The 15,911-nt window shown below is 44.0% G+C and overlaps 1 protein-coding gene across 1 annotated transcript in view; it reads right to left on the reverse strand.

Moving 5' to 3' along the window:
• Positions 1–2,576: 2,576 nt before the first annotated feature.
• LOC141154618 (complement C5-like) overlaps positions 2,577–15,911 on the reverse strand; it is a 154,816-nt gene continuing 141,481 nt past the window's right edge. The window contains exons 39-41 of the mRNA XM_073640814.1: positions 10,981–11,064; positions 10,768–10,906; positions 2,577–3,417 (exon numbers count right to left, since the gene is read on the reverse strand). Coding sequence (XP_073496915.1) covers positions 3,282–3,417; positions 10,768–10,906; positions 10,981–11,064 — 359 coding nt within the window. The 3' untranslated portion in view covers positions 2,577–3,281. The remainder of the gene's footprint in view (positions 3,418–10,767; positions 10,907–10,980; positions 11,065–15,911) is intronic.

The following is a 15,911-nucleotide window of genomic DNA, read 5'->3' on the forward strand; positions in this document are numbered from 1 at the left end:
TTAAATGGCACAATTGATTAATGAAAGGTAATATAAGTGACATGTATATAGTTAATAATAAAGATAACTGATTTATTGACAGAAATAAATAAATCAATGGAATACAGGATTTCATATATTTACATACAGTTAACGCCACAAATAGGGTAAATTCAATTAATACAGTCACAGTTAAGTTGCCCAATACCCATCAATACCCCCATAACACAAAAGCAGCCACCAATAATAAAGATTGAGCTCAAATAGTATCAATACAAACCATGTGCCATGATATTGGCCCACACTGCCTGGTACCCCAACGCACGTTTCGTGTTCATCTTTGTCAGGGGGTACTGAGGCACTGTTATATCCGGACATATATAGTGGAAAAGAATGAATGGATCACCTGTAAGCAATCCATGATAGCGGGCGCGTGTATGCTGCCCATCAAGCGTTGCTCCCCGTGGCCGGCGTCCCAAAAGTCACACTGCGCATGTCTGTATAGCGGGAACTCCGATTGGATGCCAGGCAGGGGGGAGAGGTCATGATGACGCAGCGCACACGCGCTCCCATGGAGAGTACCAAGGTGCCATTTGTACAATGGACAAATATGTTGCCATCTTGTGGTTTTTCATATTACATCGTAAAATGAGTAAAAGAAAATGACATATTGTACAAATGGCACCCTAGTACACTCCATGGTAGCGCCTGTGCACCGTGTCATCATGACCTCTCCCCCCCTGCCTGGCATCCCATCTGAGTTCCCGCTGTGCTGACATGTGCAGTGTGACTTCTGGGACGCCGGCCATGGAGAAACGTGCGTTGGGGTACTAGGCAGTGGGATCCAATATCATGGCACATAGTTTATATTGATACTATTTGAGCTCAACCCACTCTTTATTATTGGTGATTGCCTTTGTGATATTGGAGTATTGGACAACTTAAAGGGGTATTCCCATCTCCAAGATCCTATCCTAATATGTAGTAGGTGTGATAATAATCATATTAGCAAATACCTTCAATTAGAAATGTACTATATTTTTTCTGATTCGCTATGTCTATTTCCTCATGTGCAGGCATCGCAGGACCTTAGGTGTCCATGGTTACTTCCACTGATAAAGTCATAGTTAGCTAGTTGCTAGTGGTCGTAACCATGGATACCTAAGGTCCTGCGATGCCTGCACGAGGTAAGAGAGATAGCGAATCAAAAATACTATATTACATTTCTAATTGAAGGTATTTGCTAATATGATTATTATTACACCTACTACATATTGGGATAGGATCTTGGAGATGGGAATACCCCTTTAACTGTGACTGTATTAATTGAATGTACCCTATTTGTGGCATTAACTGTATGTAAATATATGAAATCCTGTATTCCATTGATTTATTTATTTATGGCATTAAATCAGTTATCTGTATTATTAACTATATACATATCGCTGATATTACCTTTCATTAATTAATTGTGCCATTTAATTATTGTCATCTTCAACCACACTGCCTGTTTAATTTTAAACTGTTTTTTTTTAGGGGCTTTTTATAGGGTTTTTGTCTCTAAGCGTATTTTGACTTAAAACTAATAAACTTTGTGATGCTTTATATAATGGCTTTATATTCTTTATTCCTCTAATGGTGGTGTTAGTCACGATATGATCTGACTTCTGTGTCCACAGCTGTTCATCATGAGGGATGCCCATATAAACACTGGAACAGAACCCAAACCTTCAGAATGTGCCAAAATTTCTTCTATAATTGTCCAAGTATTAACGTATTAAGCTATCAACCTGGAGTTTGGGGCAGGAGAAAAATGTGCTCCAATCTGTATTCCTGATTCAGAGCTCCAAATCCCCAGTGTAGGAATAGAACAAAATGGTGATAGTGTGCTTCTTCCATCCACCACTGAGGAGAGTGCTTTGTGCCTGTACCCACCACTAGATAAGGAAAACCTGCTTAATCATATCATGTATCTGTGTATACAGGGAGCTCCCCCTAGTGGTGGCTGCAGGCTGAATCTTATCATGTATCTGTGTATACAAGGAGCTCCCCCTAGTGGTGGCTGCAGGCTGAATCTTATCATGTATCTGTGTATACAGGGAGCTCCCTCTAGAGGTGGCTGCAGTCTGAATTTTATCATGTATCTCAGTATACAGGGAGTTCCCCCTAACAGAGGCGTAACGACCGCGGTTGCCACAGTAGCCAGTCTCGTGAGGGTGAGGGGCCCATTGACGCCAGCCCCTACTTCAGCTGGATGTGCGTCCAAGGACGCACATCCAGCTGCAGTGTATTGCAGACCACGAACTCACCGGGTCTGTGATGACATTACTACATAATGGGGAGGGAGGGAGAAACTTGTATGTCCTTATAGGAATTAGAACACTACAGGGGCACATACATCTGACCAACATGCGGGAAGGTCCAAATTTTGCACCGGGGCCCATCGGACTGTAGTTACGCCACTGTTCCCTATGTATCTTTCTCTGTATACATGGAGCACCCTCTAGTGGTGGATGAAGACAGGATCTTATATTGTATCTTCACAATGAAGCCGACATAAATCTTCCATGTTTTGTGACTTGCTTTGTGTTCTTAGCTCCAGCATCTCGCTATTTATGTTTTTGATCAGCATCGGTCTTTAAAATATTACATCAGAAATTACAGTGTAGTTACAGTGTTACAGCTCTGGATGTGACTGGAGGATAAGACGTGATGTAACAGCAGAATAGTGACTGTAGATCTGGAGGTGACTGCAGGATAGGACATATATAGAGGCGTACAATTCATGTATATACCAGGCTGTAGTATTGTGGCTGTCTCTATTTCAGGATTATAGGATATGTCTTATTTTCTATGGATAAGAAGGTGGCTCAGTTCTCTCTCTGCCAACAGCGCCACCTCCTGGTCATGGTTGTGTCGGGTACTGCAGCTTAGCCCCATTGATGTGAAAACCACACATCTGAAGAGTAGGGGGCACTCTTAATTTTTGTGAAGCTGAGCCTACACTAGGGTGAGTCAAGTGACCAGGCAATCGCACTGTTACATTGTGCCTGTTGATCTGCGATTTTTCCTGTTTCCGAGTTCCTGTTCACAGGTGACGGCCATCATAGGCTGCAATGTAAGTCATTGGCCCTCCGGTCCTGTGTCCAGATGCGGCCTCTGCAGAGTATTCGGCCATAGGACTTGAGGCAATCAATCGATTTTATTTATACGACTTTTCTAATTTTTTTTGTGAATATAAAATAAGACAGAAGGAGACTCTGCAGGCACACTGTAACAGATCTACAGCGAGCTGACTATGACTAACAACCCTCCAATAGAAAGTTCTCTGAGAATTCATCCAGTATGGAGAGGAAATGTCCACAGGATGGATCCCGGCAGGACGACAACTCCGGCCACCACTCCACCCACGTGCTGGAGTCCAATGGATACTCATACCTGCAGGGAAGGAAACGGCAGCACCATTACACTAATCACATGACCAGCCACAGCCAACGGTCTGACAGCTGGAGAACTGATGACATCATTAGAGAAGCTCCTGCCAGTACATTGGCTGCTCCCGGTGATACCCTGCCCCCCGAGATTAGCCGGTATCACTGATCACATGACTAGTGCTGCACCTCCCCTACCCGTCACAGGCCGATATTTGTCCTTCCCCTGTCCCAGTCATTATATTATTCACCTTCTTCCTCCCCTGCCACTTATCGATATTCGCCCTTCCCTGGCACTTACCGATATTCACCCTACTCCTCCCCTGGCACTTACCGATATTTGCCCTACTCCTCCCCTGGCACTTACCGACATTTGCCCTACTCCTCCCCTGGCATTTACCAATATTCACCCTACTTTTCCCCTGGCACTTACTGAAAATTGCTTTCTCCTCCCCCTCTCCTTACTGATGTTCACTGGCGTCGGCACTTATTGATATTCACCCTCCCACTCTGCAACACTTACTGTACTGTAGAAGTGTCAGTAGATACAAAAGGGTCGTAGCTGTTAGAACTCTCCTGTTAGGTTTTTTCTATTTTGCTGGTCACATGACCTTTTTTGCCTATTTAATCCTGCTCCGCCCTTCTGGCCTTGCTGGACTTCATTGTAATTTCTACTCTTAAGCTAGCCAGGTGCTTTGTTACCTTTCTCAGTCAGTTTAGCTAGGTCTTTTGACCTCTATGTTCTATGTTGTTTGTTTGTCTTTTTACTACTACAATTTCTGCTAGGAGGTGTCCATCTTTCTCCCAGTCCCTAGTTCTTGTAGGGATCCCTTCCTCACATCTATAGGTCTTCGTTCAGACTAGCTGAGGACTTTAGCGGGTCTGATCGCAGGATCAGGTTCCCCGTTACATCGTAGGGATCTAGCTTAGTTCTATTGTAGGGACAGATCTCCTGTCTTTCCTTAGTGCTTGTAGCCTATCATAACAGTAAGTCCAGCCCAAAAATATCTCTAAGGAAAGACCTCCAGTTTCAATCATGGTGTCGGTTCAGGATTTGGCTCAACGCCTGCAGGGACTCTCTCTGGAGGTGGCCGAGCTCCAACAACACGTGAGTAGCTGTTCTGGAGCGCATTTTGTGGAGCCAAAGGTACGATTGCCTGATTTATTTTTTGGTGAACAACAAGATTTTTTTTCCTTTAAAAATGCTTGTCTATTGTATTTTCGTTTGAGACCCAGATCCTCTGGTGGTGAATCACAGCGCATAGGGTTCATAATGTCACTTTTGCGCAAAGAACCTCAGAGATGGGCCTTTTCTCTCCAACCTAGTGATCTGTGCTTTAGATCAGTGGATAGTTTTTTTTCTGCTTTGGGGTTGTTGTATGATGATCCTGATCGTGTCTCATCAGCTGAGACGGAATTGAGACTTTTGAGGCAGGGATCAGGTAATGTGGAAAATTATTGTACTCACTTCCGTCGGTGGTCTGCTCAGGTGGGGTGGAACGATTCAGCTCTGAAAAGTTTGTTTCTTGCTGGGCTAGGTGAAAGGGTTAAGGATCTGCTTATTGCCTATCCTACACCTGGAAACTTGCAGGAGGCAATGCAATTAGCTATACGGGTGGACAGGAGACTGCGTGCAAGGGTTAATGAGAGTAAATCCTTTGCCATGTCAGCTCCTAGTCTTGAGAGGGTCTGTACTGACATTGGAGAGCCGATGGAGATTAGGGCGATGTCACCCCGCTCTCAGGAAAAAGACCGCAGGTTTTCTGAAGGTTTGTGCTTTTATTGCAGAAAATCTGACCATTTCATTAAGAACTGTGTGCATCGTATGAACAAAGAAAAAAAAAAGGTCAGTTACGCCCGTATAGCCTGTTTAAACACTAAGGGGGTATTTCTTTCTGCTACTACTGCAACTCAGGAAGAATTAATTGAATTTCGGGTATTTGTGGATTGTGGTTCTACTCTGAATGTGATTGATGGGGGATTCTTGGAAAAACTTAAATTAAAACCCAAACCTTTGCTATCCCCTATTGCCGTGGTTTCTGTCGATGGCTCCCCCTTGAAATGTGTTACTCACAAGGTTTATGAATTTCCCCTCACTATTAATGGTATTCACCAAGAAAATTTGGATTTGGTAGTATTAAATAATTTAGTAGTAGTTTTGGGGTTACCCTGGTTAAAATTGCACAATCCTGTACTGGATTGGTCTAGTAATGAAATTAAGTCCTGGAGCCCTAAGTGTTATGACAAGTGTTGTAACGGGCGCATTGCTGCTGTGGATAAAGGGGAATTACCTGTACCTATTCAGGATTTTTGGAAATTTTTTTCTAAGGAGGAGTCGCAAATTTTGCCTCCCCATAGAGACTATGATTGTACCATTGAATTTGTCCCTGGAGCGACTCTTCCTAAAAGTCGTTTATTTAATCTTACTATTCCTGAGAGAAAGGTTTTGGAGGAATACATACAGACGAGCTTGGCCGCCGGTCATATCAGACCCTCTAAGTCACCTGTGGCTGTTGGATTTTTTTTTTGTTAAAAAAAAGGACGGCGGTTTACGTCCTTGTCTGGACTTTCGCGAGATTAATAAAATTACTGTACGCAATCCCTACCCACTGCCATTGATTCTTGATTTGTTTAACCAGTTAGTGGGGGCCAAGTGGTTCTCTAAAATTGTTCTCCGGGGGGCATACAATTTGTTGCGCATGAAGGAGGGTGATGAATGGAAGACTGCTTTTAACACTCCTGTGGGTCCTTTTGAGAATCTGGTTATGCCTTTTGGTCTTACCAATGCACCAGCATTTTTTCAATCTTATTAATGACATCCTTAGACCTTTGATCGGCAAAAATGTGGTTGTGTATTTGGATGACATTTTGATTTATTCACCAGATCTGGAGTCTCTTTGGCAGAGCGTACGTGAGGTATTACAGTTATTAATTGACAATTCGCTTTTTGCTAAGCTAGAGAAATGTGAGTTTGCTGTACAGAGAATTAGTTTTTTGGGCTACATTATCTCCAGCGAGGGCTTTGAGATGGACCCGGTGAAAGTTCAAGCTGTGCAGGAATGGCCTAGGCCTATTGGTTTGAAATCGATACAGAGGTTTTTGGGTTTCGCCAATTATTACAGAAAATTCATTAAAACATTTTCTATTATTGTTAAACCACTGACCGATCTCACCAGGAAAGGTGCTAATACGGTTCAGTGGACTACTGAGGCCATTGAAGCGTTTGTGTTTCTAAAGGAGAGGTTCAGCTCTGCCCCCATCCTTATGCAGCCTGATGTAACTAAGCCGTTTTTGGTTGAGGTTGATGCTTCTTCTGTGGGGGTCGGTGCGGTGTTGTCTCAGGAAAACAAGGATGGAGTACATCCCTGTGCCTTTTTTCAAAAAAATTTTCTGAGACTGAACTTAATTACGATATTGGTAATCGGGAATTGCTGGCGATTAAACTTGCATTTGAACATTGGCGTCATCTCTTGGAAGGTGCTGAATTTCCCATTCAGGTTTTCACTGATCATAAAAATCTGATCTATCTTGATGCTGCCAAGCGCTTGAATGCCGGTCAGGCTAGGTGGGCACTTTTTTTTTTGCGGTTTAATTTTTCCGTTACTTACTTCCCGGGTACCAAGAATGCTAAAGCTGATGCGTTGTCTCCCAGCTTTTCTCCCATGGTCGGTGCTGAGGAGGAGGAGAGCATTTTACAAGAAGGTGTTGTGATTGCTGCATTGGACTCCGTTTTGGAAGATGAGATTCTTAAAGCTCAGGAGAATGCCCCATCTAACACTCCCCATGGGAGGTTGTTTGTGCCTAGGACCTTTAGGAGAGATTTGTTTGTTGAGTGTCATGAGTCTCGGTTGGCAGGTCATCCAGGAATTTTTGAGACCAAGAGACTTGTGGGTCACAGTTTTTGGTGGCCTGGATGGTAGAAGGAAGTCATTAAGTGGGTGCGTCAATGTACTGTGTGTGCTAGATCTAAGTCTTCTCATACTCCTACTGCGGGGTTGCTTTGCCCTCTGGAGGTTCCTAGTGCACCTTGGACACATCTAGCTATGGACTTTATTACTGACCTTCCCTCCTCTGAGGATTTCACGGTCATCTGGGTGGTCGTGGACCGTTTTAGCAAGATGTGTCACTTGGTTCCCTTCATCAAACTGCCCTGCTCTAAGACACTCGCTAAGGCCTTTGTCAAGGAAATTGTCAGACTCCATGGTGTTCCTACTGACATTGTTTCTGATAGGGGACCTCAGTTCGTGGCTCGTTTTTGGCGTGCCTTTTGTGACAGGTTGGGAGTTCATTTGTCGTTTTCATCTGGATATCATCCTGAGTCTAATGGCCAGACAGAAAGGAAGAATCAGGATGTTGAGCAGTTCTTGCGTTGTTTTGTGGCAGACAATCAAGAGGGGTGGTCTGAGTTTCTGCAGCTGGCTGAATTTGCTCTTAACAACCATACATCCTCTTCTGCTGGGTGTTCGCCTTTTTTTTGTTGTTCTGGGAGACATCCGTCTTTTGGGTCATTCTCCAAATTGGTATCGGCTGTGCCTAAGGAGGAGAGTTTTTCCGGTGATTTGGAGAGAGTTTGGACGGATGTGCGTGGTAATCTTCAGGAGGCTAACAAAAAATCTAAGAGGTACTTTGACAGGAAACGTCAAGAGGTTTTGTTTACGGTTGGTGACATGGTTAGGTTGTCCTCTAAGAATCTGCAGTTGAGGATTCCTTCTAAAAAATTGGGTCCCAAGTTTGTAGGGCCCTTTAAGGTGCTTCAGGTAGTTAACCAATCTGCTGTTAGGTTGGAGGTTCCTACCTCCTGGAAGATTAATCCGGTGTTTCATGTTTCTCTATTGAAAAAAGCTGATGTATCAGATAGAGACGCCACTGCCACTGTTCCTCCGGTGGTGGAGGACGGGGAATATGAAATTTCCCGCATCCTTAATTCTAGACGGTATAGGGGGAGTTTGCAGTATCTCGTCGCTTGGAAGGGTTTCGGTCCCGAGGATAACTCATGGGTGAGGGCGGATGATGTTTCTGCTTCCAGACTTGTCAGAGCGTTTCACAAGAGGTTTCCTGATAAGCCTGGGCCTAGGGGATCCGGAGGATCCTCATAGAAGAGGGGGTACTGTTAGAACTCTCCTGTTAGGTTTTTTCTATTTTGCTGGTCACATGACCTTTTCTGCCTATTTAATCCTGCTCCCCCCTTCTGGTCATGCTGGACTTCATTGTAATTTCTACTCTTAAGCTAGCCAGGTGCTTTGTAACCTTTCTCAGTCAGTTTAGCTAGGTCTTTTGACCTCTATGTTCTATGTTGTTTGTTTGTCTTTTTACTACTACAATTTCTGCTAGGAGGTGTCCATCTTTCTCCCAGTCCCTAGTTCTTGTAGGGATCCCTTCCTCACATCTATAGGTCTTCGTTCAGACTAGCTGAGGACTTTAGCGGGTCTGATCGCAGGATCAGGTTCCCCGTTACATCGTAGGGATCTAGCTTAGTTCTGTTGTAGGGACAGATCTCCTGTCTTTCCTTAGTGCTTGTAGCTTATCATAACAGTAGCCTGCTGCTGTTTGCCTGTACTCTCCCCACCTGATTTTTAATTGCTTGCCATGAGATGATAAAGAAGATTTTCCATGATGTGGTGTGTACCGTCATCTTCATTTCTACTACTTGGGACTTTCAATGACTTTTGTATAGTGACAGGGCACTGCTGATTATCACAGCAGCTATGTGTATGGCCTACATCTGTGTTTTTAAGCGTGCATTTATGGGAGGAAGACAGTAATTGCAACCAGCACTTACTGATATTCACCCTCCTCCTAGGTGGCACTTACTGATATTCACCCTCCTCCTAGGTGGCACTTACTGATATTCACCCTCCTCCTAGATGGCACTTACTGATATTTGTCCTCCCCCTCTGCGATATTTACCGATAGTCGCCCATTCACTCACTGATATTCTTTCTTGACTGCAATTTCTTATATTCGCAATCCCTTCCCCCAGCCGGCACTTACTGATTCACCCTCATCCTTCCCTGGCACTTAATGATATTGGCTTTTTCCTCTGAAGCATTTACTTATATTCACCTTCCACAGCACTTACTGATATTTGCCCGTTCCCTTAGCCCCACTTACTGATATTCGCCCTCCCCTTAGCAGTACTTACTGATATTCGCCCTCCCCTCCGCAGCACTTACTGATATTCAACCTCTGCGTCACTTACTGTTATTTGTCCCCATCCCCTTGGCGACACTGGCTGATATTTTCCCTTCCCACTGAAGGCACTAACTGATATTTGGCCTCCACCTCTGCCCCACTTACTGATAGTCGCCCTCCCCTCAGCAGCACTTACTGATATTCACCCTCTCATCCACGACACCTACTGATATTCAAGCTCTGCAGCACTTATGATATTCCCCCCTTCTCCGCAGCACTGACTGATATTTGCCCTCCCCCTGGAGGCACTTACAGATATTTGGCCTCCCTTTCTGATATTCGCCCCCACTCACCTCTCCGTGGCACTGGCTAATATTTGCCCTCCCCATCTGGAGGCGCTTACTGATATTCACCCTCCCAGCCACAGCACTTATTGATATTTGCGCCCCCCCTCTCCACGTCACTTATTGATATTTTCCCCCTCTCCCCTCTGCGGCACTGGCTAATATTTGCCCTCCACCCTCAGCAGCTCCTACAGATATTCACTCTCCAAGTCACTTACTGACATTTGCTCTCCCACCTCTGCCCCACTTACTGATTGCTGCCCTTGGCAGCACTTACTGATATTTGCCCTCAGTCTGCGTCACTTACTGATATTTACTCTCCGCCTCTCCATGGCTCCTGGCTGATATTTGCCCTCCCTCTCTAGAGGCACTTACTGATATTCACCCTCCTATCTGCAGCACTTACTAATATTTGTCCTCCACCTCAACAGCACTTACTGACATTTGGCCTCCCCCTCGGCTCCACTTACTGATATTCACCCTTCCCAGCACTTACTGATATTCAATCTCTGCAGCACATACTGATATTTGCCCCCCCCCCCCCTCTGCAGCACTCGCTGACATTTGCCCCCCCCCCCCCGGAGGCACTTACTAATATGCAACCTCTGCGGCACTTACTGCTATTCGTTCTCCCATTCGCGGCACTTACTGATATTTGCTCTCCCCCCTCTCCACAGAACTGGCTAATATTTACCCTCCCTCTCTAGAGGCACTTACTGATATTCGCTCTCCCATCCACGGCACTTACTGATATTTACTCCCCCTTCCCTCTCCGCAGAACTGGCTAATATTTTCCCTCCCTCTCTAGAGGCACTTACAATTATTCGCCCTCCCATCAGCGGCATTGGCTAATCCTTGCCCTCCCCTTCAGCAGCACTTACTGATATTCGCGCTCCCCGCGGATCTGCAGTCCGTCCTTCCCCATAATCAGATACTGCTCTCCGCTCGGAAGGATGAACGCTTCGCACGTCTTCTTCTTGATGAGCCGGACTTGTTTATCAGCCTTCACGGAGGCAGATCCTGAGGGCGAGAGAGGAGATGCAGGGTGACTGCTGGGCTTGGCTGCCATCATTATCACCATGTTCTGAATTTACCTTTATTAAATACATCCACTATGGTCACCGTGTATTTCAGGAAATCCCCCTCTTCTTCAGAGGAGATGACTTTCACTTTATATGCTGTGGAAGGTGAGAACAAAACAAAGTGATGCTGATGTATCTCTGCTTACTGTCACTGCATGGCATGCTGTTGGCAGCGGATTGATCTCTGTACTCTCCAGCCGTTTAACAGTGTATTTATATTTAATCAGGAACAAATATAACACAGCTTACAACTGGTATTTGTTATATCTTAGGATCTTAGCATTTGGTCTTGAAAGTAAAATGTGCTCCAGTTACACACATGCACACATAGTGAATGGGAACTTCTTGGTTTCTTTTTTTTAAACAATGTTTTACTGGCAATATAAAACTATTGCTGGAGACAGAAAACCATGCCCTATTAAACAGTAGTAAATAGTAGTTGATGCAATATCTACAATAATAAGCATTATTCTAACACCCTCACTCAACAACTACTTATCCTGTTAGTCCCATAGTAACATAGTCTTCCTTCAATCTTAAAAACTAAGTCCATCTAGTTCAACCCATAGCCTAACATGTTGATCCAGAGGATGGCAAAGAAAACCCATGTGGCAAACACTAAGCTCCACATTGGGGAAAAAAATTCCTTCCCAACTCCATACGACAATCAGACTAGTTCCCTGGATCAACGCCCTATCAAGGAATCTAGTATTTATAACCTGTAATATTATACTTTTCAAGAAAGGCATCCAGGCCCTTCTTAAATTTTAACAGTGAATCGCTCATTACAACATCCTGCGGCAGAGAGTTCCATAGTCTCACCGCTCTTACAGTAAAGAATCCCCGTCTGTGATTATGATTAAACCTTCTTTCCTCCAGACATAGAAGATGCCCCCTTGTCCCCGTCTCAGGCCTCAGAGTAAAAAGATCAGTAGAAAGGTCTTTGTACTGTCCCCTCATATACTTGTACATAGTAATAAGATCACCCCTAAGCCTTCTTTTTTCCACAGTAAATAACCCCAAGTGTAATAACCTGTCTTGGTATTGCAGACCCCCCAGTCCTCTAATAACCTAGGTCGCTCTTCTCTGCACCCGCTCTAGTTCAGCTATGTCTTTCTTATACACCGGAGACCAGAACTGTACACAGTATTCTAAGTGTGGTCGCACTAATGACTTGTATAGAGGTAAAATTATGTTCTCCTCATGAGCATCTATGCCTCTTTTAATGCATCCCATTATTTTATTTGCCTTTGCAGCAGCAGCCTGACACTGGCCACTAAACGTGAGCTTGTCGTCCACTAATACACCCAGGTCTTTTTCAGTTACAGTTTTGCCCAGTGTTTTACAATTAAGCATATAATTATACATTTTATTTCCTCTGCCCAAGTGCATTACCTTACATTTATCCCCATTAAAGCTCATTTGCCATTTATCAGCCCAAGCTTCTAGTTTACATAGATCCTCCTGTAATATAAAATTGTCCTCCTCTGTATTGATTACCCTGCAGAGTTTAGTGTCATCTGCAAATATTGAAATATTACTCTGTATGCCCCCTACAAGGTCATTAATAAATATGTTAAAAAGAAGGGGGCCCAATACTGACCCCTGTGGTACCCCACTGTTAACTGAGACCCAGTCTGAGTGTTTTCCATTAATAACCACCCTTTGTTTCCTATCACTGAGTCAATTCTTAACCCACATACATATATTTTCCCCTATCCCCATTGTTCTCATTTTATGTATCAACCTTTTGTGTGGAACCGTATCAAAAGCTTTTGAAAAGTCCATATACACAACATCCACTACATTTCCTTGGTCCAGTCCAGAACTTGCCTCCTCATAAAAACTGATCAGATTAGTCTGACAGGAACGGTCCCTCGTAAACCCATGTTGATATTGGGTCATGAGGTTATTCTTCATATACTCTAGTATAGCATCTCTTAGGAAACCCTCCAGGATTTTACCCACAGTAGAGGTTAAGCTTACCGGCCTATAATTTCCAAGTTCAGTTTTTGTCCCCTTTTGGAATATTGGCACCACATTTGCTATACTGTGGCACAGACCCTGTTCTTATGGAATCTTTAAAGATTAAAAATAATGGTCTATCTATGACGTTACTTAATTCCTGCAGTACTCGCGGGTGTATCCCATCCGGGCCCGGGGATTTGTCAACTTTAGTGATTTTTAGACGCCGCCGTACTTCCTGCTGGGTTAAGCAAGTGACGTTTACTGGAGAATTTTTGTTATCACTAATCATGTTTTCTGTCATGCGATTTTCTTATGTAAATACAGTTGAAAAAAAATCATCTAGCATATTGGCTTTTTCCTCATCCTCATCCACCATTTCACCCAGACTATTTTTAAGGGGGCCAACACTATCATTTTTTAGTTTTTTACTATTTATGTAGTTAAAGAATATTTTGGGGTTATTTTTACTTTCTCTGGCAATGATTCTCTCTGCCTCAATCTTTGCTGCCTTGATTTGTTTTTTACGTAATTTATTTAATTTTCTGTAATTATTTAATGCCTCATCACTACCTACTTGCTTTAGTTCTCTAAATGCTTTCTTTTTGTCACTTATTGCGCCCCTTACAGCTCTATTTAGCCATAGTGGTTTCCTCCTATTTCTAGCATGTTAATTCCCATAGGGTATATATTGTACACAGGTCCTATTCAGGATGTTAATAAATGTCTCCCATTTGCTTTGTGTAGTTTTATGTCTCAGGATATCGTCCCAGTTTATTGCACTAAGATCATCTCTTAACCGTTGGAAATTTGCCTTCCTGAAGTTTAGTGTCCTTGTAACCCCTCTACTACACATCTTATTAAAGGTTACATGAAAACGTATTATTTTGTGATCACTATTACCCAAGTGACCCCCAACTCGTATATTTGATATGCGGTCTGGCCTATTGGTTAATATTAGGTCTAGCAGTGCCCCCCTTCTTGTTGGGTCCTGAACCAGTTGTGAAAGGTAATTGTCTCTCATACTAGTCAAAAACCTATTTCCTTTGCTTGAACTACATGTTTCTGTCCCCCAATGTATTTCAGGGTAGTTGAAGTCTCCCATAATAATGACTTCTCCTTGAGTCGCTGCTTCATCTATTTGCTTTACGAGGATATTCTCCGCTACTTCCATTATTTTTGGAGACTTATAACAAACTCCTATCAGTAATTTATTATTTTTTCCCCCTCCCCTTATCTCCCCCCACAGGGACTCTACATTTTCATTAGATTCACATATATCCTCCCGCAAGACAGGTTTTAAGGATGATTTTACATATAAACACCCCCCCCCCTCGCTTGTTTGTATGGTCATTTCTGAACAGACTATAGCCCTGTAAATTAACTGCCCAGTCATGGCTCTCGCCCAGCCACGTCTCAGATATCCCTACCATGTCATAATTATTTTCCAACAAAATTAATTCTAATTCCTCCATTTTGTTGGTGAGGCTTCTGGCATTAGTGTACATGCATTTTATGTATCTCTCTGTACCTCTATTCCTTCTTACTTTATTGACTGTTCTAACCCCACCCTCAATTTCTTTATTTGTGCCCAGGTCAATATCTGCACTATCTTGCCCACCTATAAAATGAATACCCCCCCCCCAATCCCTAGTTTAAACACTCCTCCAACCTTCTAGCCATTTTCTCCCCCAGCACAGCTGCACCCTCCCCATTAAGGTGCAGCCGGTCCCTAGCGTAGAGTCTGTAGCCAACTGAGAAGTCGGCCCAGTTCTCCAGGAACCCAAATCCCTCCTTCCTACACCAGTTCTTGAGCCACTTATTTATCTCCCTAATCTCCCGTTGCCTCTCTGGCGTGGCACGTGGTACCGGTAGTATTTCAGAGAATACCACCTTGGAGGTCCTTGCTTTCAGCTTGCAGCCTAATTCCCTGAAATCATCTGTAAGGACCTTCCACCTACCTCTAACTTTGTCATTTGTGCCAATGTGCACCATGACCGCTAGGTCCTCACCAGCCCCTCCCAGTAATCTGTCAACCCGATCAGCGATGTGCCGGACTCGAGCGCCAGGTACGCAGCACGCTGTTCGACGATCCCTGTCTTTGTGACAGATTGCCCTATCTGTTCCTCTAATAATTGAGTCCCCCACTACCAGCACCTGCCTGGCCTGCCCTACTCTCCTATTTCCCTCTTTACTGGAGCTGACACTCCTCCGGCTTTCAGGGGACATGCCTTGCTGCAGTAGTGCTACCCCTGTACCATCACTCCCCTCATCTGCCAACTTTGCAAACTTATTGGGGTGTGCCAGATCAGGACTAGCCTCCCTGGCACTCTTCCCTCTACCACCCCTTCTAACTGTCACCCAACTAGCGACCTCACTGTCCTGCAGCTCCCGACTACCACCCTCCCCCACATCTACCCCAGTGAGCTGCTGCTCAGTGAGCAGCAGACTCCTTTCCATGTTGTCAATGGATCTCAGTGTTGCCAGCTGCTCATTTAGATCCAGTATCTGGGCTTCCAAACGCACAACGTGCACACATCTCGCGCAGCAGTAAGCAACCTCGACCGGCTGTTCAAGGAATACATACATGTGGCAAGATGTACACTGGATAGCATTGTCAATAATGGAGCTCATTTCCTAATGGGGATTGCAATATACAGAATGTTAAGCACAGTGCATGACCAAAGTATCTTCTGCATCTGCAGCGCTGACAGCCTGTATAGCACAGGGATGGTGCTCCATCCCGGTGCTATACAGGCGATCAGAATAAAAAAAGTGAAAGTCCCATAGTGGGACACAGAATAAAAGTCCAAAAAGTGTTAAAAAAAATATTTAAAAAAATATATCAAAAATAATCCACCAAAAATAAAAATATAATGTACCAATCAATAAATATTATTATGAAAAAAAACAAAAACAATAAAAGTACACATATTTGGTATCGCCGCGTCTGGAACGACCTGACCCATAAAACTGTC

Source organism: Phyllobates terribilis, unplaced genomic scaffold (assembly GCF_046119375.1).
Source record: "Phyllobates terribilis strain yellow unplaced genomic scaffold, ASM4611937v1 Scaffold_7__3_contigs__length_470593459, whole genome shotgun sequence".
NCBI classification, from domain to species: Eukaryota; Metazoa; Chordata; class Amphibia; order Anura; family Dendrobatidae; genus Phyllobates; species Phyllobates terribilis.